This window comes from Microchirus variegatus, assembly GCF_963457635.1.
Source record: "Microchirus variegatus genome assembly, chromosome: 20".
NCBI classification, from domain to species: Eukaryota; Metazoa; Chordata; class Actinopteri; order Pleuronectiformes; family Soleidae; genus Microchirus; species Microchirus variegatus.
This window is the reverse complement of record NC_139821.1, coordinates 13,702,970-13,727,183: the sequence shown is the minus strand read 5'-3', so window position 1 is coordinate 13,727,183 and position 24,214 is coordinate 13,702,970. Positions and strand designations below refer to the sequence as shown.

At 39.3% G+C, this 24,214-nt stretch overlaps 1 protein-coding gene across 1 annotated transcript in view; it reads right to left on the bottom strand.

Annotated features, from left to right (window-relative positions):
- grm8a (glutamate receptor, metabotropic 8a) overlaps positions 1-24,214 on the bottom strand; it is a gene marked incomplete at its 5' end in the record, with an annotated part of 251,993 nt that overhangs the window by 47,696 nt on the left and 180,083 nt on the right. The window contains one exon of the mRNA XM_083906612.1: positions 4,200-4,403. Coding sequence (XP_083762738.1) covers positions 4,200-4,403 — 204 coding nt within the window. The remainder of the gene's footprint in view (positions 1-4,199; positions 4,404-24,214) is intronic.

Genomic DNA, 24,214 nt, shown 5'->3' with positions numbered 1-24,214 from the left:
AGAGAATTATTATCAGTATAATGTACAATTCATGCTACTGCTTGCATAAATTACATTTTAATACTATTCTGACAGAACTTAATGCAAATGTTTTACATCTGATCCTGGTCTCTATCTTCTTATCTTACCAGAAAATGACTTGAAATATTACTTACTAACCCTAACTCAGTAAAAGTATTAAAAAGTTCTATATAAATACAGACCATTACCAACTTTTCTTCTCCTTCTGATTTTATTTGGTATACTCTTAGAAATAAAAGTGCTCAGTAGAACCATATAAGTTTCTTTAGCTTGTCCTCATAGGAGAACCCTGTTTGGCTCCAGTTCGAACCTTTTTATAAAGGTTCCACCTGGAACCCTTTTGGAGGGTTCCAACAAGAACCCTTTTAAAATCCTTTATCCAGCAAAGGGGTTTCAAAGGGTTCTCTGGATCAAAATGGTTCTTACTGGAACCATTAGTGTTACCAAGAACCTTTGAAAAACCCTTGAAAAACCTTTTCTTTGGGAAAGGGTTTTTCAGAAGCAAATGGTTCCAGGTAGAACATCAGCCCTTGTAGAAGGACCCTTTGTGAGTTAAGTGTGAATTTTGTACTCAAGTGTTTCCCCCGCCTCTCCTCTTTCCCCCATTTTTCCTTTCACCCCAACTGGTTGAGGCAGATGGCTACACATCTTTTAGTCTGGTTCTGCCAGATATCTTTTTTTTGATTGACGGCTTTTGATTCATTACCAAGAAAGGCTGGAGTTTGTTTATTCTGAGCTATTGTAGCACAATAATTCCCCCCCCCCCCCCCCCACTGATGGAACCACATTCATAAATGTTTGATTTCATCTCCAAAAATCCAACAGACTCTTTGAATCTGGCTCTTTTAATGTTGGCTTTGGCCGTAGATTCCAAGACTCGTAATAGCCTTGCTCTTTTTGTGTTAGTGTGTGTGTGTGTGTCCATCAAAGTCTGTGTCTTCACATGTTTTTTATGTGCATGGATGTGTATGGGTAAGCCAATAAACGTACTAACAAATAAAAGCTGGACAGCATGGTCTGTCATTGCTGCTCCAGGGTTCATTACCTTATTGTTTGTCTCCTGTTCTGCACTGCACCAAACACTGTGTGTGTGTCTGTGGGAAGTCTAGAGGTTGGTTTAAGCTGCGATTTTGAATATTGGCTGTGGATGAAGACGTATTATTTCAATTTTGCCAACAACAGAAACACTGAAAAATAACTATGAATATTTAAATCTATTATTGAGCATTTATTGTTATTTAATACTGAATTATACGACTGCATGCTGTACTGTTGGATTGAATGGGTTATTAGACGTTTCGAGCCAGGAAGCCGATATGAAACGATATTAATCATATACAATAAGAAGGGAAATAAATGGTCAATGGGGGAACACTTCAAAAGCAGCTTATTGTCTCTGGCTTTGTCTTGCCTCTTGTCTCACTACTGCCTGTTTGGATTCACTTTGTAAGTTAAGGTGGCTCAATACAGATCCAACAGGGGAACAATCACTGCCCTATCAATTTGAAATTATCCCCTCCCTTTCATTCTGTCTTGCTCCCTCATGCCACTGAAAGCTGAATTGGTATGGATCCAGAGAAAACAGCAAAAAAGAGAATCCTGCAACTTCAACCTATCTTCTCTTTCTCCATTTTATGTGCCACAACACACACAGAGCAGGAGATAAAGCTGGCAACAATTCCCAACCCTTTTCTTTCCGATAGCGATATCAAGGTCATATCAACCTTAAAGGGGAAATATTATGCAAAATCAACCTTTTGATCATTTTAATACTTATATTTGGGACTCTGGAGGTCCTATCAGTCGGCAAAGTGTGAAAAAAGATGACTCACTCATGTTTTTGTGGTCCTCCTCAGTCTAAGTACAGGAGATAAAACACGCGATGTCAACTTCCGCACTCATTGGGACGTCACAATGTGCTAAATTCCTGGAATTTGTGTCTCGCGGAGCTCCGCTTTGTCCATAAAACACGCGAGAGTGCTGGCGAGGGCAACGGCATCCGAAAACCGGAAGTCTACAAAAAGTTATATTCTTGGCTCCACAGTGCAGCACAGAGTTCTACACAAACTTCCAGCCTCAGAGGATTTATCTGTCCAGTGGATACATGTTATATATGAGGGCAATGTGCCTGCTAGAGCCTGCAAATGATCACTTTTCCAACTGCTGTTAGCTCCCAGTAGCCTCTGTGGCTGATGTAATTTCCTGTCCTTAAGTTTCGTTTTACTTTTGTTTAAGGTGGACCTTTAAGGTGGACCTAAAGAGATACTACTAAACCGAGCGTTCTGAGCGGGGCTGTTTTGGCAGGGTGATTGAACTGCTGTGGTGCTTCATCCTTATATTATTTTGACCAAAGCATGCCACAGACATGTTCATTAGGACACTAGGGAACTAGTTTAACTTGGAGAAATAGGGTATAATATGACTCCTTTAAATTAATAACAAAAGCACTTTTAATTGGAAATTAAAGACATAACCACAAACACAAACTAAACAGGTGGCTTAAGCAGAGACTAAGGCCTTTAAAACATAATATATTCCAGAACTTTAATAAGAAAGATGACTTGAAACTGTTGGTGCCAATAATCTCAATAAGCTGTTTCACGACAAAGGCTAAATTCTGCCAACGCGCCCGCGTTCATTTTAACAACTCATCATAAATCATGTTTGCGGTGAAAAATGAAAATATGAGTGTCTTATTCTGCTGGAACGTTTACCCCTCAAGCAAGATGTATATTGTGTATTCCATCACTATGCAAACAAACAGTTTTTACAATATTGTGTCAGAAACAACAAAAACCTCAACAGTATTTTCGACATTACAAATTCCAAAATGTCAAATGAGGTGAACATTATTATATTAAACTTTTCCTAAATCCATGCCTTCCATCCTTATCTACTCTCACACTTGCTCATTCAAACCTTATGTAAGAATTTCATGTTTCTGATGAGTAAATTATACATCTATTGGACTCAGAAATGTGTAACGGCAAAAACACTATAAAATGGAGGGAATGCATTACAATACAGTTCTTTTATCAAGAGCTTAGCATCAAACCTGTTCAGTGACATCCTTTATCCAATCCTCGTGTTCTTTTAAAAGGTTCCAGGAAACAGTTTCAACACATTTGGTGTAAAGCAACTTTCAATGACTCTGTGAGAAGTGACTCGGTGATTCATTGGGGTATAAAGTCGGTGACCTTGTGGTTAAGGGTTTATTTTTCTCGCCTCTAGTCCGGCAATAACAAAGAAACACACCTGAGCACAAACATATACTGCAGCTCCATGAGAGTGCAATCAGTGCCTGTCCTGAACTGGCTTTTCACACTTGGAGCGACGACAGAGATCGATGTCACACATAGTTTTTGTCACGTTGATGCAATTTTGGCCTCGCCTCTGAAACCGAATCAGACGAGCATTACTCTGATTCTGACAAAACCACTTCACTTCCTGTTCCTTTTGCTGTCCTGCTCTCCGAAACAATATAAATTTATGTTCCACTCAGTAAGTGACAGGAGAATACAGGAAACAAAAACAACCGATGACAGTGGAGTAAGCACATCGAGAGGAAAGGGGGTTTTTTTTGTCTTTTAAAGTAAGGTGACCTTATTGTGACCTTATAGGATTTTTTTTTTTTTTAAATAGGTCAGAATGCCAAGACTAAACAAAAGGTTTGGAAACTTAAATTGATAAAATTACAATCATGACTGGGATTAAAATATTTAACCCTTTAATACATTGTCCCTTTCTGGCAAAAAAGACGCCGATTCACAGCATACGTGAAATTACCGTAATAACCACATGTTCCGAAAAAAGACATTATTTTGTCCACCTGGCTTATGAAAGACTATTTGATATTGTTTTACTATTTGACGTATTGTATTGCGAATTATGTTTTCCCTCTTTCAGTACTATGTCCACACAGGCAAATGCCAAGTTGTTTATTTTTGATTATACACCGTTGTTCACTATGTTTATCTGGATGCATTAATAATTCAGTACACAATCATTTAAATGCATTTACACCAAGGTTATTGGCACAGACACAGTCAAAACGGCCCTGTTTATGCAGCAAAGTAACTTGACCCCATAGAGCGAGAGAGAGAAAAAAAATACGACAAACTAAAATCGAGAGTAAACGTTGGGATAATAGGTTCTATAAAGAGCAGTGTAAGTCTTACCGTTGAAGCTGACAGCACGGATGTGGCTGAGAAGCTCTTTCCCGTCGATGCTGTTGGCCATGCGCGGGCACAAGCCCGGGTAGCCGTAGCAGAGCTCGCGGTGCATGCGGTGCAGAGCGTGAGCCATGGCGTACACGGCGTCCATCACAAACTGAACCTTCCCTTCTTGTTCATAGCTGGAGTCCCGTCCCACCTTTTCTAAGCCTGAAAGAGAGAAAGAAAGAAGTCGTTAACAGGGGAGATCTAAGATGACCGCCATAATTGAAAAATGTGTGACATCAAATGGTGAGACTGCAGATTCTAGCAAATGTAGTGAGTCCTCTCATCTCCCCCACTCCCTTTCCCAAGTTATTATCATTTCTTGTTTGCACAGCAAGCTTCAGCTTTATATAAAGGCACAACACACACACTCTGGCTGGTTTGTCCAAATCAGGCTGCTGTAGAGACACAGTAGCACAATATGGCATCTTCCGTAAAGCGAGGCGTATGATTAAGGACATTTTATTTTTTTTTGAAATACCATTATTATCCAACACAATCGGATTCAAACTGACTCACCCAGCAACTTTTTAAACACGGTCTATGAGTGAAAGTCAACCAACAGAGTAGCAGATAAAGAGAGATTGAGGTCACGAAAACAAAAACTTTAAGGGATAAAAAAAAAGAGAGAAAAACAGAGAGGAAAACACTGAAAAAGAGCTAAGTGCAAGACGGGATGACCATCGTGACAGGTAGCAGGCACTCAGCCTGACAATGACAAATAACCACTCTCAATCCATTCTCACCCTGGTAGCAAAGTTATAGAGGGGAGAACAACATGTTCCGTCTTTACATCGTCTAAAGCGCCGATAATGTCGTTTTCTTGTATCAGGCTACAGTAAGAAAGTGTCCAGAGCCGAGACTTTGTCCTCGTTTCATCTCGCGTGGCGTGACGTGGCTGTGAGTGGAGTGGGAGTGTGGGGAGGACAAGTCGTCATGAGCAGTGAGAGCAAAATAGCATTTGACCACATGTATAATGTTTAAATCGGTTACTTTGTCAGAGTTAATCTGATTATTAAATCATGTGTTATTTCTGTAGAGCAACGTCGATACTTCGAGGCATCGCGACTCAGACGTGGACGATTCTGAACGATTCATGTATGCGTCATTAGTATAGCGAGCTGATGAAATAAGTAAAACTTGACCCTACCTGATGCACTGAGACAGAAAATGGCAGTTGACAGATTTTTAATTGTCCTAAAAAGTTGTAAAAAAGTAGTGAAACCACATCACGTCTACAACCGATCTCATCGTATCTTGCGCGTCTCCCCCCGCCCCAGCTGTTCCCTCGTCTCGATTCGCCCGTTTCATACAGGCAGCAGTCACCTTCAGGCAACACAGTCCGAATTTAAAAACCGTCTGCATTGAGTTGAACAAACAAGAACCACAGCGTCGAGAATCCACAGTCCGCAGTTTACACTCTTAGAAATAAAAGTGCCAAGTAGAACCATATCAGGTTCTTTGGCTTGTCCTCATAGGGGAACCCTTTTTGGTTCGATATGGAACCCTTAGTGTTACCCCTTTAAAACCCTTTATTCAGGAAGGGGGTTTTAAAGGGTTCTCTGGATCAAAATGGTTCTTACTGGAACCATTAGTGTTACCAAGAACGTATTCCCAAAGAAAGGGTTTTTCAGAACAACTGGTTCCAGGTAGAACCTCAGTCATTGTAGAAGAACACTTTTGGAACCCTTATTTCTAAGAGTGTAGGAAAGGTCTTTGGTTGCTTTGTAATCATGTATGAGCTTGTCAGTGTGTCCCATTGGGAGATGAGTCAGCGCCGCCTCTATCTCCGACGTGCAGTCTGACCAAACAGCAAATAAAGATGTTGGACTAATAATGAAACTCACCTCCTGTTAATCCGTGGATAACCAAGTGGTTCTTATTTACATATGTATGCACATCTCTCTCTCTCATATATATATATATATATATATATATATCACAACACCACCATCACATTTATGCAGTTTTTGGTAAAGGTATGAATATCGCCCCCACATCTCTAAGCTAACCCTTAATCCTGCCCGCTTTATCTGCTCGTCTCCTTCTCCATTTTGTGTGTACGAAAACGTTTCTTGAAACTACAAGTAGGGAAAACTTTTTAAGAATGCAAAAGAAAAAAAAAAAGATGTTTCTGTATATATGACGTGGCACTCCAACGCACATCTGCTTTTACCGTTCGCTTACTTCAAATACAACTTTTTTCCGCTGCGGCGCCATGTCTCTCGATCCCCGTTCGCTCACTCTCTTTGCAGACCATGCTTGATAAAAGCCACATTTTGTTTGGCACCAAAGGGCAACTGTAGCCAGCTCGTCCAGAGATTTAAGTGCGTGTCTGCTCAATTTCTGACAGCACATTATGAAGTGGCTCGCATCGAGGCAATACTGTATTGATTTCATGAACACAGGCGGAGCAGTTATCCAGCAGGGCCATGACGTGGGGCAAAATGTGAAGGCAAGAGATTGAGACTGTGGGCCAAAAAACGCCACAGCGTTGTTTCCTAGCAACAGGTATGAAAGTAATTTTATGCTTATTAGAAATGGCCAACACGTCATTTGATGTTGCACTGCCTTTAATTTTGACATTTCATTAGGAAAACCAGGTACATGAATGACAGTCACCTTAATTTACTCCTCCAGCCATGGGCCCTTTGGCCAATGTCCTGCTCAACATTTGTAATTACACACACTTTCTCGTGAATAGTTGCTGAAGAGAGCACTTTTCTCATTAGCTGCTAAAATACAATAGGGCAACAGGCCAAGACTCTAATTTCCTGGCAAGTTACCGTCAAATTGTACGATTACAAATAATCTTTGGATTTTTATCAGGTGCAAAAAACGGTTTCAGTTGGATTTTTTTCATGTCTTTAATATGAAAAAGTTTTCCGGAAGTTTCAGAAGTCAGACACAAGAAACCAATACAAAAGTGCAGCAAGGCGGATCTAATGCAGCTAAGTGACTGGATAAATGCCTTGATGGATTAAATTGGGAGTCAAATTACGCCACTTGTCACTGATCTCTAAACAGCTGAAGCCGTGTCCAATGAGTGTCAACTAAACATTAAACAAAGAGTTTATGAGAGTTGACTGTGGGATTTGTTCCAGCACCTCAATCCATGTGGGGGAACAAACAATTCCACAAAAAAAACTTGAGGTCGCCAAAATGATGCTAGCGTCGCTACTACCCTGGAATTTACTCCACGCTGAAACGATGACTTGATGGTGGAACCTCACAGTCTTACTCATCCGTCGGAAGTCCAAATTTATTATTTAACCTACATTTTTCTTTCTCCGACACTTTGTGCCACCACAGACAGGATAATTTGCTATAGTAAGAGTTGTGTGGAGCTGATGGGCTTTAAGGCCTGTACGTACTCCACAAGAACAGAGAAATGGGTTATTTATCTCGAGGTGACAACAACAATAACAAAGTACGCTCTGGCCAGGACATTTCATACTTAGAAACTCAAGTGCAGAAATCCTCTGTGAAGTCATCATAGGGAAGAACAACATTTCTGGATTTAACACACCCAATTTCAAATTTCTGACCAATCACACAATAGTTATACCAAGTTCTGCTGTTCTGATGCGTCAAGAACAAACCAAGGCCTTTAATCGTGCATAAAAATAAGCTTGAGTCGATGAACGACATGGAACAGAGCCGGCTTCTGAGTGGTATCAGGGTTTTTTTTCTATCCTCAAAGTAATAAGATATAATTTTGGATAACATATAGTTGGCTTTGAATATGTTTGTCATCCTCAGCCAATTAGAAATGTACTTGGTAACCATCTATTTTGTGGACATACTTTTGCATGGTGCCAAAATGAAGATCACATGAGGGTTATATGCTGTCCCTACTAGGACTCTTTAACTTTGAAATACATTCACACAGGGAAGCCAAGTAAAGTGTGAATAACACGGCCAAATGGCTTATTGCCATAACACACAAATATAAATATGCATCATTTCATGTTCACATAATAAATAACATTCACACATACATCTACATAACATCAGCATTGGCTTGGAAAAATGTGGATTTAAGTACCAGTGAATTGGTCATTTGTTCAACATAAAGCACAGAGCAGTACGTATTAGGGCAATACGAAAATGTCTCCTGACATTCTCACTCATCAACAAAGGGCCTTTGAGCAGCCAGGCTCTAATGTCCTACAATAATCACACACACGGTTATGCTAATCTCCCATGAATGAAGCCAAAGAAGACACTAATTAACAAATGCATCCATGACAACATACCTGTATACAACACGGGGGCTCACATATGAATAAATCTTGCTCCTCGCATAGAAACCGAAACGTGAGTCCGCATTGGGTCTGCATTGACTTCCACTTACTGCAATAGAAACCCTTCTATACACTTCTATACACTTCTATTTGAAAAACAGTGCATCTAGTCTCAAGTAATTGGAGCAAACTGGTCACAAATATAGGATATTTGTTGATATGGGGACCAGCATTTTACATTACATACCATAATAAGCATCTAAAAATACAGAGGACTACTGTACATTTAGATCCCCACTGCAAGGAAACGGCAAACTGATCTTGTCTGACTGTACTATCTCGACAATAATTCTTTTGAGCAAAATTAGTTTTAAAAATGTGTTAATATAAGAATAACAGGTTGCTCAAGTGTCATCGTACAAAGCAGTACTGTTTGAATGTTAATTAATGTATACACAAAAGAAAAGTGAACAGGGAAAATATGTTTTAACGATGGTTCAAATGAGGATATTATCATGAGAATGAACTTTAAAAATAGAGCTTTCAGATTCCTAACTGGACTCATTATTTGTGTCAATGTGTTTTTGATAATGAGAGCCTATGAATAGCATGTGCTACGCGCACCATGTGTCACACAACACCATATCTTCTTTTCTCCCCCCCGCCCCCCTCCCGATGTATCAGTAAAAAGTGCTTGTTATATGTTTATATTCCGCATTAGTCGACGTTTCCATTCAGAGAAAGAGTAAGAAAACGTTGCACCTTGAGCCATAGATCAATGTGTCGGGAGATAATGAGAATTTCTCTCTGCTGTTCTTATGAGATGTGAAATGACACGATGCATCATTAATCAGCATATTGCAAGCAAATGCAATCCTGCTTTGAGACAGTTAAACGACTCGAGCTGTTAGGAGTGGTCCTCGCTGGGAAAATACTTGTCTCTGTTACCCGGGATTGCGTCAGGTGTTGAAACCAGAGGAAGGGAGTGTATTTTATCTTATTTTTTTCTGACTGTGTGCGATACAATGAAGCTTTATCTTTTTTAATCGGTCTGATCATTGTCTGCCACCAGACACAGCTTGTCACATTAGTGAAGTAGCTGCGGATTCATTTATTACATATTTGCACACGGTTTAGGAGACAATACATAGTTTTATAGGTATTTCGAGCAAAATATGTGTTAGTGCAAGGAGAGTCAGGCCTATCAGACAGTAGATAAACAAGATGCATTCAAGGACCCTAGTAAATTTTTACAGTTTTTTTTCCTGATTGTGTGGGATACAATAAAGCTCTATATTATTTTAATCCGTCTGATCATTATCTTCTGCCAAACAGAGCTTGTCACATTAGTGAAGTAGCTGCGGATTCATTTATTACATATTTGCACACGGTTTAGGAGACAATACATAGTTTTATAGGTATTTCGAGCAAAATATGTGTTAGTGCAAGGAGAGTCAGGCCTATCAGACAGTAGATAAACAAGATGCATTCAAAGACCCTAGTAAATTTTTACAGTTTTTTTTCCTGATTGTGTGGGATACAATAAAGCTCTATATTATTTTAATCCGTCTGATCATTATCTTCTGCCAAACAGAGCTTGTCACATTAGTGAAGTAGCTGCAGATTCATTTATTTCATATTTGCACACGGTTTAGTAGACAATACATAGTTTTTATAGGTATTTCGAGTAAAAATATTGAATATTCAACAGGAATATTCATCAAAATGTGTTAGTGCAAGAAGAGTCAGGCCTATCAGACAGTAGCTAACAAGATGCATTCAAAGACCCTAGTAAATGTTTACAGTTTTGTAGGATCTACGTTGTGTTACCGCTTCGAGGAGTGGCAATAATTTCCCGTTAGTGTTTCTTGCAGCCTTGTTTCTGTATTTGTCTGACGGAGAAGAAGAAATGATAAAGAAAGGGCTAAAAAATTGTGATGGAACAATTTTGCAACTGAATTTGGTGGACAGAATACTGATACTCTGTAATATACACATTACCCTCGCTTCCATTTTCCAGCCAGCCAGCAGCTCTAAAAATTTAATTCAGCTTCTCTGCTCATGGTTAATGACACTGACGACTACAATCAGCTTAGCTGGTCAACTGCATAGTATGGGGTGATATGCAATGAAAAATAGATGAACAGTAATTTTCTTGTGTCATAAAATGTCTGTAATCCAAAAGAAAAAAATGGACAAGAATGCAATCATCTCACTATCTGCCTCCAAGTCATATTCACGTTTTTATGGATGATCATTTGTTATTGCTGCACAGGCATGCAGGATGGCCGCTGTGATCTGTTTCAAAATCCATATAAATGTGTTACTCATCTTATTTCTATTTCATAAAAGCCACAGGCATGGCAGAAGAAAAAAAAAAAAAATCTAAAAGCGATCTCATGATGAAAGTTTTATCTGGAACTGAGACGAGCTGCTGTTTGTAGATCCTGACACTCACGATTTCAAACAGAAAAGCCGGTGGCAAATGTCAATGTTTGTGTCGTTGGTTGACAAAAAAGGTCACGACCTGAGACTTTAAGGAGACATTTGAAGACAAAGATGTACATTGTATTCCACTATCTCTTCAACAACAAGGGACACACTTACATCATCTAACGCGAACATAATGTTTCATCATTTTAATCAAACACTAATTTACATTTAACCCTGCAATGACCGTGTATGATGTCACCATTTTCTTGCCTCGACTTTCAAGCAGCTGTACACACACACTGACGACACCATTTAATTGGACTACTGTCTTTGTCCCAGTATGCAAGCACTGGCAGGAAATCGATTTATTGACTAAAGTGTGACCAACTCCACTCTGTTAGGTGGCGATACATCCCCTTTCAGCTTGTTAGTGTCAGTTTTTTCGGGGCGTTTTGTGCCAGGTGACCTTTTTACATGCAAGACCAAAACAACTGAGCATAAAGCCGCCTTTCTCATCAGTCCCGAAACGCAGTCGTCTAGAATTCGTCACGTTCTCCCGACTGATTTCCCTCGTCTGTGTAATGGACTCTTTTCATACGTATTATCATGTCAAAGCACCTAGGCCAGTTTGGGTCCAGCTTAATGTAAACATGCAGTACTCATTGGACCCCCATACACATTATCTGGATGTTAAAATTTTTTGTCAGTTCTCCCCCCCTTGTGCGTGGGTTTTCTCCGGATTCTCTGCTTTTCCTCCCACGATCCAAAAACATGCAGATTTGGGGATTAGGCAAATTGGACAGTGTAAATTGAGTGTAGGTGTATGTGTGAGAGTGGATGGTTGTAGCCCACATTTTTTGCCCTATATCAGCTGGGATTTGACACCAGAGCGTCCCACAACCCTCATGTGGAGGATAAAGTAGTAGAAGACGGATGGATGGATGGAAAACTTTAGTCAGACTAAGGATGTTTATGTGTATTTTAAAAGTCCAGTTTTAGACCGACTCGCACTACAATACAGTTACGCAATGCAATAACTTAAATGAATGCTTACCTGAACTACCATACAACAATAAAGTCACTAATCCTTTAAAGGTGCCATATGTAAGAATGTGGCCAAAAACGGTTACTACATTCAAATTCTAAATACCAAGGTTTTTTAGGTTTCGTTTTCTGATGTAACTGGCAACCCGTCGTTGCTCGGCAGCTGAGACTCTACTAAGAGTCAAAATAATTTCTTTTAAATATGTTTTATACTGTTCAATTTTCAAATTTAACACGGGTTAATCTGGTGATCATGTACAACTACAGTGGGTCTTTTTCGGTTTTCTTCATTTTAAATTGTTAATAGACTGTTATCACATGCAGTAAATTTTAAGGATGGAGATATTTAAAGTGAAAAAATTTACAAAAGCACTTAGTCACAGGATATTTTCTAGCTCTTATATGGTTAAAATAAGCAAAAAATAAATAAATAAAAAGTCCAGACGGACATTTTGAAACCAAGGTGTTTAAAGGTAAATATAACTATAAATAACAAAATATTCACTGCAAAGTATCTGCAAGGTGTTGTTTTTTTGTACTCAAACAACTTGATATTCCAGAACTACTTCTCATTATGTAAAATACAAAAACATGCTTTGGAAAATGGTTGCCTTTCAATAAATATGCAAAAGACTACTTTTAAACATCTAATCATATTCAAACCTGGAGCATTTTATTGGAATCGCTCTGCTGTTGTTAGCCACTATAGTATATTAACTTTTCAAGGGCAGTGAAGTTACTTTATCATTTATATTAAGGTGTGATTTTTACTCTCACGGAGAAGACGATACACTTATGGTGCATTCATTTTAAATATTGGCAAACTGTGCTGATTAAGACAGCTGATTTGTTTTATGTCATGACCGAAAGTAGGCGGGGGCAACATTGCTCTAGTAAAGCAAGACTACAAGTTTCAGACATAAATTTTACTGCTCAAAAAACCTAATTCGTTCAGCAGTTTGATTAGATAAACACTTCTTGCCCCCTCAACCCCAACATTTCACCCAAAGAACTACCGACTCACAACTATGTGGACTATTTCAGATTACCAGGAACTCTAGAGGGACGGCGCAAATTTGGTGGAACACGTGTTGCAGCTGTTTAAGCCAGCGCAACCCACCTTTAAACAAGACATTTAAAAGAAGAAGAAGAAAGAGAGAATTCATTTTGCTATCGGTCAAGGTCCAGGTTCTTTTGAACCTCTTTGCTGAGGAGGAGGTTCAGAGGAACTGTGACATGAAACAACAGAAACATAAGTATCCTGGAAATATTGGTGGAAAATAGGCTTTACTAAGCAAACAGTAAGTTCTTCTTCTTCTATGTCTATGTTCCAATACAAGAGGCTGCGTCTGCTGAGTCTTCCCACCGTCTTGATGTTAAGTCAACCCAACATTTGTTAAGCCCCAGCATTCAAAATCCCGCTCGCAGGACATTTATCAGGAGGATCGACAGTGAGATTAATGCCAGAGAAACCACTTAAACTACATGCTCCACTGCCTCCCTAGTGAAGGGGATGCTGTGTCTAACACAAACACAAAGCAATGCATTGAGGCGGCGAGGTGAGGCTAATAGGAGAACGCTGACTGGATAAATGCCGTGATGGATGACTTCATGGACCAATGTGCCGTCCAGGTTTTACACACACACACACACACACACACACACACACACACACACACACACACACACACACACACACACACACACACACACACACACACACACACACACACACACACACACACACACACACACACACACACACACACACACACACACACACACACACACACACACACACACACACACACACACACAGTGATTGATGGCACCACATACCACCGACAGCCTAATGATTTCAACATGCTCCTTAATTAAACATCAATTATGAACACAAATCCTCACTCTCCACTCGCGTCGTTTTATTTTTTGGTCCATTTTATTTGTATTTGTTAGTCCCCACTCACACGCCTGCGGACCAATTTATTTTCCATCTTAGACGCAGAATAGATGTGCGGATGATTATATTTCATCTCAGAATAATGCTAACTCAATTTAAATGGTGATGAATACGCTCTCACTCGCTCTTTGTTTACCGCTTTGTCCTACACATGAGGGTAGTCGAGGGGGCTGGAGACGATGGGGTTAAAAAAAAACAGTAAAACCCTGTTTTCAGAGTGGTTTGCACTCTTGCCTCACGCAAAGAAGACCCGGGTTTGAGAACTGGTCGGAACAAGGGCCTTTCTGCATGGAGTTTGCATGTTCTCCAGTTTCCTCCCACGGTCCAAAAACATGCAATATGGGGATTAGGTAAATTGGACACTATGAATCGCCCTATGTCAGCTGAGACTGGCAACATTGTCCACGGCAACCCTCATGTGGAGGATTAAGTGGTAGACGATGGATGGATGTTTTAGCTTTATATTGTGTGTCGTCACATGAGATGATGGAAAAACATAAGGGAGAAAGGAAAAGAATAAAAAAGGCACAAACTCGCAGGTTATTTGTTATAACCACCTTTGTCTGGCTCTGTGCTAGCTGCAGGGCTAATCTGCCAAGAGAGAAATTAATAATCAATAAGGGAGAATAGGAAATGAGGATCAGACCGAGATTCTGCTCTGCATGATTTGACAAAAGAGCATCGAAGCCAAGGGTTAAGTCAATACACCTCTGCACAAATACTAGCCATTATACAAGTGTGTGTGTGTGTGTACTCGTTTTGTTGCCTTCTTAAGACTTGTTCTGGAAACACTCAACTAGTCAGGACCTGTTGTCCATCATGGAAACTACTGGTGATGAGTATATTAATTGGTGTGTGTGTGTGTGAGCCGAAGACAAATCACTGTCAAATATCATTTTAATATGCTTCAGCTTTAGTGTGCGTTCATACGTGTTACAGTGCAAACAGGTACAGTAGTTCAATGAAACACACGGTTCTGTCAAAAAGATAAGCATCGGTTCACAGGCAACGTTGCAGCAAGACAAAACAGTTGCAGTTCTTCACTGGTAAATATGGAAAAACACTGGATGAATAACGGTGTTTTATAAGACAGAGAGAAAAAAATACATTGGGTCAATCTGTATAGTTGCAGCCATGAATTTCATTGATTTATTATAATAAATGTGCGATTGCTGCAAATCAAGGAAACCAGTATCAGAGGTACAGTGATGGTTATTATTTTGTTTTATATTATATTATCTTTATACACTGAAAAAAAGTATAACTTTGCTCAAAAAAAAAAAATGATGTAATGTATTCACTTTTAACTGATTTAACTTGAATTATTTGCATTGACACCAGTTAATTAATTTACATATATACAAACTATATTTTTCATATTTTATTTGACTGTATTTGACCCAAAAATAAGTTCCCACCTTATAAACTCTATAAAAAAGACACTTGGCCAACAGATTACATTCAATGTATTTAGTAATCTTAAACATATTAACCATATGCAACATATTAATTCATATTGGGCATTAGGAAAATATATTTAATATTATTACTTACGGTCATTACGTTTTCGGTAAATGCTAGCTAGCTAGCTGCTACTGCCAACTAGCGAGCCAGCTAACGTTACAATCATGCCAGCTATCGCCCCATTTAAGTACTTAAATTGGGCTATTCTTTGCAATTTTAACAACACAAAACACTCAAATATTAATTATCAGCCACTTCTTTTCTACTTACGTTTATTTTTGGACGAAATCCACCAAAAATATTACCTGCCGGTCACGAAGAAAAAAAAAATTGAGAGAAATCAAAAACTTTGGGTCCTTTGGACGTATATTTAGTTCAGTAAAAATCAAACTTGATGTCTCTAAATGCAAAAAGAATGAGTTGTACAATCAAATCAATAATTTGATCTTGTTTTAAATAAATGGCTGTTATTAGTTTGAATGAACAGCTGCATGTTACACTTTTTTCAGTGTTTTCCACCCACACACACTGTACTAAACTATCAACTAAACGATCAACCTTTAAATCCCGGAGTGAAATTAAAACTTGCCTCACCCCTTTGCTGCGGTGACATCAGCGCGCGTCAATACCATACTTGCATCACTTGCCTTCGCACCCATCAGTCGTGGAAAGTGTTGGCAAACAATGAAATTCACCCAAAGTTAACTTTTCAAACACAGAACCACGGGTAAGCCATTATCTAGCAGAAGTCGCTTAATTACTCCTTTAAGAAATATGAGAGAAAATCTCTTTGTGTTTGTCGCCATGTCAGACTTCTCTTTATAAACGTTAAGAGGACTCATGCAGGTCTTAGTCCTCATCTCGCTGAATACACTATGACTAATTAGAAATTCAATACGGCCTAAAAAGTTCCAATAAACCAGACTTTCCTTGTACTCTCTATGTTTGCCACCTGCGTTTTGGAGTCTTTTTTTTACTGACTGAATAGATCCGTCTTTGAGCTGCCTGCTGCTTCTTTTCCTCTTCTTGCATCTACTTTCCCCTCGGACTACAGTGAGAATGTTTTTATCGAGAGCCGTAGAAAACCATTTTTCACGACTAATGCGATGCCACTGACATACTGCATGCGGTTAATATATATTACATCCCTACATTATTACAAGAACACGCAGATACATACATTATTCATAAGTCATTATTCATATCGTGCTGAATCACTGTCCTGGCACAAGTTGGCTATGCCCACTTGCTTCCGCTACCTTCACCCGTTTTCAATTTGTTTTTGTCACTCTATTCTATGTGTAATCTCGGCTTTTATATTATGTATGAAATAAACACAAAACCTCTTTTGTGTCACCAAAGAAATGTGTGTTTTATGTCCAACCCCGCCTCCCGTCTTTGCAAACAAGGACAAATACCTGCACAGCCTAATATACAAATAAATAGGAGACACGAGAGAGGCAGAGAAAGTGCATGATAACAATAATCAGACGAGAGACTGATGAAAATTGGGTCCAACGAGACAAAGACATGGACAACAGAAACCTAAACAGACAGAAATGGGAGATGATGAATAGACAGCAGGTTCGAGGAGGGATGGGTGAGAGAAATACAATAAATAGATGAGGAGAGGGAAGGAAAGATGAAGGGGGAGGTATGCAGGTGAACTTTCAAATAATACAGAAATACCTGCATTGACTAACCTGCAACAACCTGTCACAGATATGTTTACATTTCCCCTTGAAAATAAATGTACATGCAATGACAGAAATGCAGAAAAAAAAAATTAATCTGTGGAGTATTTCCTTGATTTATCGAGTAATCGTTTGGTCCGTAAAACGTCATAAAATGTCGAAAAAAGTTGATCAGTGTTCGTCAAACGTGGAAATGACAACGTCTTGTTTTGTCCGCAAACGAAAATGTTTCGGTTTTTCATGATTTCTTTGTTATATGGACATGAACATATTCACATTTAAGAAGCTAAAATGATCAGAAATCTTGTTTTAATAATGAAAGATTATAAAAATAGTTGACGATTCATTTATTAATCGATTAAAGGTGCCATATGTAAGAGTGTGGGCAAAAACGGTCACTACATTAAAATTCAATATTGCCGAGGTCTTTTAGGTTCCGTTTTCTGATGTAACTGGCAACCCATGGTTGCTCGGCAGCTGAGACTCTACTGACTGCAATGATTGGTAGACGGCAGTAGGTGGCGCCACATGCCAAAAGATGATTTCAAAACATAAACATGATTTGCAGTCTGCAAAAAAAAATTTTTAATGCAAATATTTTGGCTGTACTGTTGTTGTTGGTGAGTTCAGTTTGTTATATGAACATTATTAGTGAGTCTCTGTGACATATTTGGAGGATTTTATGGCCAGTTGATTGAGATTTATTACATAATGCACCTTTAATAGTCGATTATTCAAGTATTGTTTCAGCCCTTATTGCAACTATGTTGTTGTTTCTTATGTTATTAAGGCAGGAAATAGCAAGGAATGGAAAAAGAGACTAACTGCATGAAAGGTTTGGTTTAAATCGATACATACTTTTGCGGCTAAGGGAGAAAAAACATGGGGAAATTCACATCTGTGTAACTTAGTCTACTTAATTAGATGCTCCAACAGTAGGTCTTACTACAAACATATTAAAACTCACAATGTTATACTATATGTCACTAATACCACAGCCCAATGTGCATCTAATTACCACCTCTGCCAAAGTTTATTTGCCTGTGAGGAGAATAACTTATAATAGCATAACAATGTCAGGATTTATGCAGGTTACAGCCCAAGTAAGAAATCACATTTTGTATTTTATATTTTGTTTTTGTAAAGCAAGAAAAGTATGAAAAGTATTCAATAAAGCCGATTGATGAACGATACCAGTGTCTCACACTGTGTCTTTGGGTTAACGGTGACAAACAATGCATTTAACTGCACAGGGATATCAGCGACATGGCAACAAGCACACACACACACACACAAAATGCACTTATTTTACCCCCACTGCAAGCCAGACATAATGGAGATGTGATTTTAGCGTCCACTGTCCATATACACGTGCTGACCTACAACTTAAGTTCCCCCGGAAGATGACAGTCAGATTGATTTTGTTATCTAAAACGTCACTGATTAAATGACCCTCAGCAGAAAACTTTGTAACGATGCACCTGTCTACAACATTAAAGTGGTTTTGTGTTCCAAATCCACTTGTGTTAGAGACAATGCACTCAAATCGATGGAATAGACAGACTACCTCTCGGCATTCTGTCATAGGGTGCTTTTCCATTATACACTGATACAACTCTATTGTTTTTTTGTTTTTTTTCAGGGATAGTACCTGTTACCTGAAGCTTTTTCTTAGGGCCACTGATTGGCGATCGAAAAACTGGCCATTGCGATCTGAATCACAAACCCTTCAAACTGTATTTTAGTTCAGTGACTGTATCAGACCCAGTCTGCGCTCCGGTCATGCAGGAAGTACTGAACTCATCTTTTTAATTAGCCCTTTAACATCGTGCGTATCATCGGCGTAACTAATGCGACGGTTTGTGCTATCGGTACAATTCCAACGGTTTCTGAAAGCTGTTGGGTAATACGGTAATTTCACTGACGCCGATGCAGGAAGGCGTCTTTTTTCCCCTCCCTCTCTACATACATCAGCAAATTCATCCAAAAATGCCTTGAAGACTGTGCTTTCGGTTGATAAATCCACCACCGAGGTTTGGTGATGTGTTTGAGACCAACAGAGCATGTTGATGCTGGAAATATGTTTTTATACTATTGAAATTTCAGATTAAACCTCAAAAAGTCTCTTATACACGTGGAACTATAGTGATTTTGTTTTTCTATATAAATAAATAAACTGTTAATACACTCTTAACAAGCAATAAATTGAAAATGTACAAAAGTCGCGTATAAAACGAAGGCATGGCAGTTTCACACAGTGGCGCTATGGCGACCACGTTGAGGTACTATATGAATGGAAAATGACGTACACTACGACAGAGCGCTCACCCCACACCCTGTAAACAATCATCTATGAGATACAACGATAATTTCACTGCAGCTAAATGACACACGTCTACTGAATATTAATGCACACAGTCGTAAAACACTGTCTGTCTATTGTTGGCCGTGTCTCAGTTGGACAACCATCTGTCAGTCGCCTGGCTGTTTGTAATTGTCCATCAAGCTCTCCATCTGTGTTTGTATCCGTCTCTTCAACCCTGAAGACTTTTTTTTTTTTTTTCCCAACTGGAGAAGGAACAGTTTATCCAGCCTGCAAGCCTAATAAAGCTCCCCCTCCCATCAGCCTCATCAGGATTCACTCTATTGTCAGTGAGTGAGCATGTGTATGGTGAATGTGTGCATCTACGGCTAAGTCACCATCTAATTACCTCCTTGAATGGCGGCACGCACACCGTCTCGACGCACACATTGCTGCATGTTGCATCTTCAAAACTATGTTGTTGTTTTTTTTCCACCAAGTAAGAAAAGCGTTTTCAGAAAGCAAGAAGCACAGCACCCATTAAGAGACAATTTCCACGTTAATAACACTGTGTTCCCAATTAATTATTAATGGCGAACTTGGTGTGACTGTAAGCTTCTTTGATTATCTGTGTTAGCCCATTACGTAGGACGAAAGTTCCAGTGCAAGTGTTCATAAGGCAGCTGCACAAAGAGCTACAATCTTGTGCTAATCTCCTCATCTGATCATCATTTTAACTCCCAGGGTTTAAAGCACTTATGCATGCAGTCATAATCTCACCTGGATGATACCCTAGGATATTTTCTCATTACCCATAACGGCATTTGCTCTATTACTGAGATATAGAAGTAAGAAAACACTGCAGTCCACTGTGGAAGGTCATAGTAGGGTGATGTGTCTCTGCAACAACATGCTTATTGCAGCATTAAATTTCCCCTCCATTAATTGTACTCGTGTTCAGGCTGAATAGACTCTGTATTGCTCGGTTTACTCTTTGCCGCCTGTGTGCGCTATTTAGTGGGCTTGAAAGACCTCAAATGAGTGCTATCGGACCCATTAAACCCAGCGTGCAACACCTGATTCACTGATAATGAGCGGAATATACAGCTGCTCAAAATATACATTATTCCAAATAGCTCCACAAATAGCTTTGAGGAGAGCTTTTCAGAAGACGGCGAGGCCATTATTACTATTTAGGCATAAGCGCTGATGTAAAGCGCGTCTCGTTTATAGATCCGACTTCCTTTTTCGATTGCCTCATTTGTGGTGAGCTGTAATAAAATGTTACGGCAAATTAGCGCTGAATCAGAACATGCCAATGACAAGGTGAGGTGGGAGAAAAGAGATGTCAAGACTAGGGTCACTGCAAATTTTACTTTCAATAGTTTATTAACATTTGACTCTTTCTCATCTTTTCTTTGGTGAGGGGGGGGCGGGACATCTATGCATAAGTAATGATGACTGGCTAAGGTAAAGTAAATTGTCATGGTAAGCCAATCAGAGGCAGAGTTGAGTCAAACTGATCCTGTTTTCCTTTAGTGAGATAAAACTTCAAGCAATGATAGCAGCTAATGATAACAGTTTCTTTTGTCACATTCTCTAGTTACTAGTTACGTTTACAATGCAGTAACTTGTGTGAAGTAACTAGTAGCTATAATCGGACAGATAAAAATTGTAAAATCCACTACAATCCAAAAATCGAATGTAGTGGTGGCCGGGTTAACAGCGTCAACTTTTACGTAGGTTAACGCATGACGCGTTTCCATGAAGACTGACTGGAAAAAACGCCTGTGACGTCATGTTTACGTGACTTAGGATTGTTAAAATGAGTCTCTAAAGTGACGCTAAACTTTAAAAACAGAGGCACACATACGCAATACACAGGTACGCTGGTTATTTGTAGTGCTGTTCTTTTCGTTTTAATAAACCGCTCCAGTTTGACTGTATAGACTTAATACCTTCATAAATGGTCTAAAACGACTATATCGGAATTATATCGGTATCGGTAGATACTCCAGTATCGGTGTCGGACATAAAAAAGGGGGACATCCCCAGCTATAAGTAATTACTTTTTGCCCAACAAAATCTCTGGATCTCTGTAGGAAACTAAAGTTTTTCTGAATTCAGCATTCAAAAGCTGGTTTGTAAATACAGCATATCAATACAATTATGCCAATAAATAATAAAGTTCACAGACAGGCTGAGAAAGGTGCAGAAAAATCAACAGTCAGTAAAGAATAAAACAATAACTGATGCCGTAAAGAAGAAGAATAAGGTGTCGGTATCATCCCTCAAAGGACGACAAGAGTCACAACCCACACCTGAAAAGACAAAGCAAAACAAATACAGCGTTTCATGCTCGTGCTTCACTTTCATTTCCCTGTGTTTGACTGAGACCAACGGCTCCTGTCACAGGCAACGCTGCTGCTGGCTGCTGAAATTCATCCGTTAATGAGCTTATATGTGATGGATTGGATGTTTAAGTGAGTGGATAGTCGATCCAAAACGTCCAATCACAGATGAATTAAAAACTGCATTGGAATAATCCACAGGTTTTACTGCCCAGAATCAATAGTCAAACCACTTGACTACTGGCTGTGTAAACAACAACAACAGCAACAGCTGGATTGAAGTCAAGACGTTCCTGGAAATAAAATCGAATATAGATGCCTAAAGTGGTCACATGAGGATAAACAAGAGTCAATATTCCATATTTCTCTTGACATATTCGGATGCAGTGTTTATCATTTCACTGATTTGTCAGTAAAAATCATTCTAATGTCTGATCAAACACTCACAGAGGCGAATGTACTGTATGTTATAACTAATGTATGTAGGAGTGAAACCACAGGGAGCCCACAACATAAATCATTCCAGCATCGTTGTACTGCATGACACACATCCATCCATCTTCTATCTTCTTTATCCTTCACATGAGGTTCTAGGGGTTGCTGTGCCAATCTTAGCTGACATAGGGCGATAGGCGGGGTCAGCGCTGGACAGATCGCAAGTCCATCACAGAAACAACCATTCACTCACACTCGCACCTACGGTCAATTTAGAGTGACCAATTTACCTAATCCCCAAAGAAAACCCATGCACACACGGGAATAACATAGAAACTCCATGCAGAAAGGCCCTTGTTCAAACCGGGTATTCCTGCTGCACACATATTTGTGACAATTTTTTACCCTGAAACCTCCCCAAAAAGTGCCTTCCTGCTCCAAATACAAACATCCAGATCGAAAACCAACCACTAGATCAGGGCTATTCAACTAAAATTTCCGGAGGGCCAGCTTTTCGGAAGGCCAGCGGGCCTTAAGTTGAATAGCCTTGCACTAGATTATATGAGACGCAATTTATTTTCAGACTAAAATCTATTCATAAGATACGATCCAAATGAAAACTGCTGAAATCCGATCAGATTACAGCTCGGCTCAAAAGATCTGTTATGCAGTTAATGGATTCTTATTTATATGTAAGCCAATCACTTAACACTGGTACCGAATCCCCAAAACTCCTACTCCACTTAACGCCTTTGTAAAAAAAAAATATATATAGATTGAGACAGAGAGAAACAGCTCTGTGGAGACAGAATCAGTATCTGTATCTTTATGAAAAAAAATGTAAAAGAACAAAGCCAGTGAGACTTGAGGATCAGGTGTCAAAGAACCACATTAGTTGAAATACAGCACGAGCGCTCGTTCGCGATTGTATCTGCAGCCACTGCGGGGGTATATCAGTGTTTGTGAGCATGTTTAATGTGTATGTCGGCTTATCTGTGATCTGGTGTCTGCCTCAGTCAGGTTCTGCTCAGGCATCAGTTTTACCTGAGTGCACACTTTCAGCCGAGGAGAGTTTTATCCCTGTGTCTGAGTTGTCGCGGGGTAACGTGCTTACGACCGTATCATCCGCTCTAGAAAGCGCCCGAGTGCCTCGGATATTTCCTGCTTCTTCTTCTTTTACTCTCTCGATAAAAGATGAAATAATGATAAAAGGTGAAATTCATAGAAATGTGATGTGAGAGAATCATTAAATGTGACTTCATTTGACTGGAGAACAGATTTCTACGCCAGGGTTTGTGAACGCGGAAAAAAACGAAACAAAAGTCAAAGCCCCACGCAGGTAGACGCGAAGGACAAAGCGTTGTTCGACGTCAAGAAAGCGATGTCAAAGGCGATGAGAATGAAAGAGTGAGCCGAGGACTGACTGATGAAAACGCCTTCACTCGGCATCAGAGGAGAGTAAACAAAGACGACAGTTTGACATCTGAGCTCTTACTGCACGCCTAAACAAAGTCAGACAACACGTTTTTGTATAGTCAAAATACGTCTATATCATATTTGGATCAGATGGTTACACATTATTAAATTACTTACATTTAAACGGAGTGATTTTTGCAACTCGCAGAGTCTATTTAGTATATTCTTATTTAATTGACTGACTTAACAGAGGAAAATGGAAGACTTCTTTTTTTATATACAGTTTCCAAGCTAACTAATTATATTCACAATGTCGTTAATTAAGGGGACCACCGTTATATCAGCTATTAGGTTTTATATTATACACTTTGTAATTGCGATGTGTGGACATTTTCAGGAAGTATTTTCAAAAAGCAGAATTGCTAAATGTGATCAACACCACTGTTCAGGGAACTATTCTTACTTACGAGGCCCTTTTAAAGCGCTGTGTCAATCACAATGCGCTGTTTTATTGTTATTGTTGTTGGACGCGATAGTTTCAAAGATGACAAAGCCAGTGACGGGAATAACGGCGTTAAAAGCTGCGTTATTGTTTTCAATAACGGGGTAATCAAATTAATTATTGTTTCA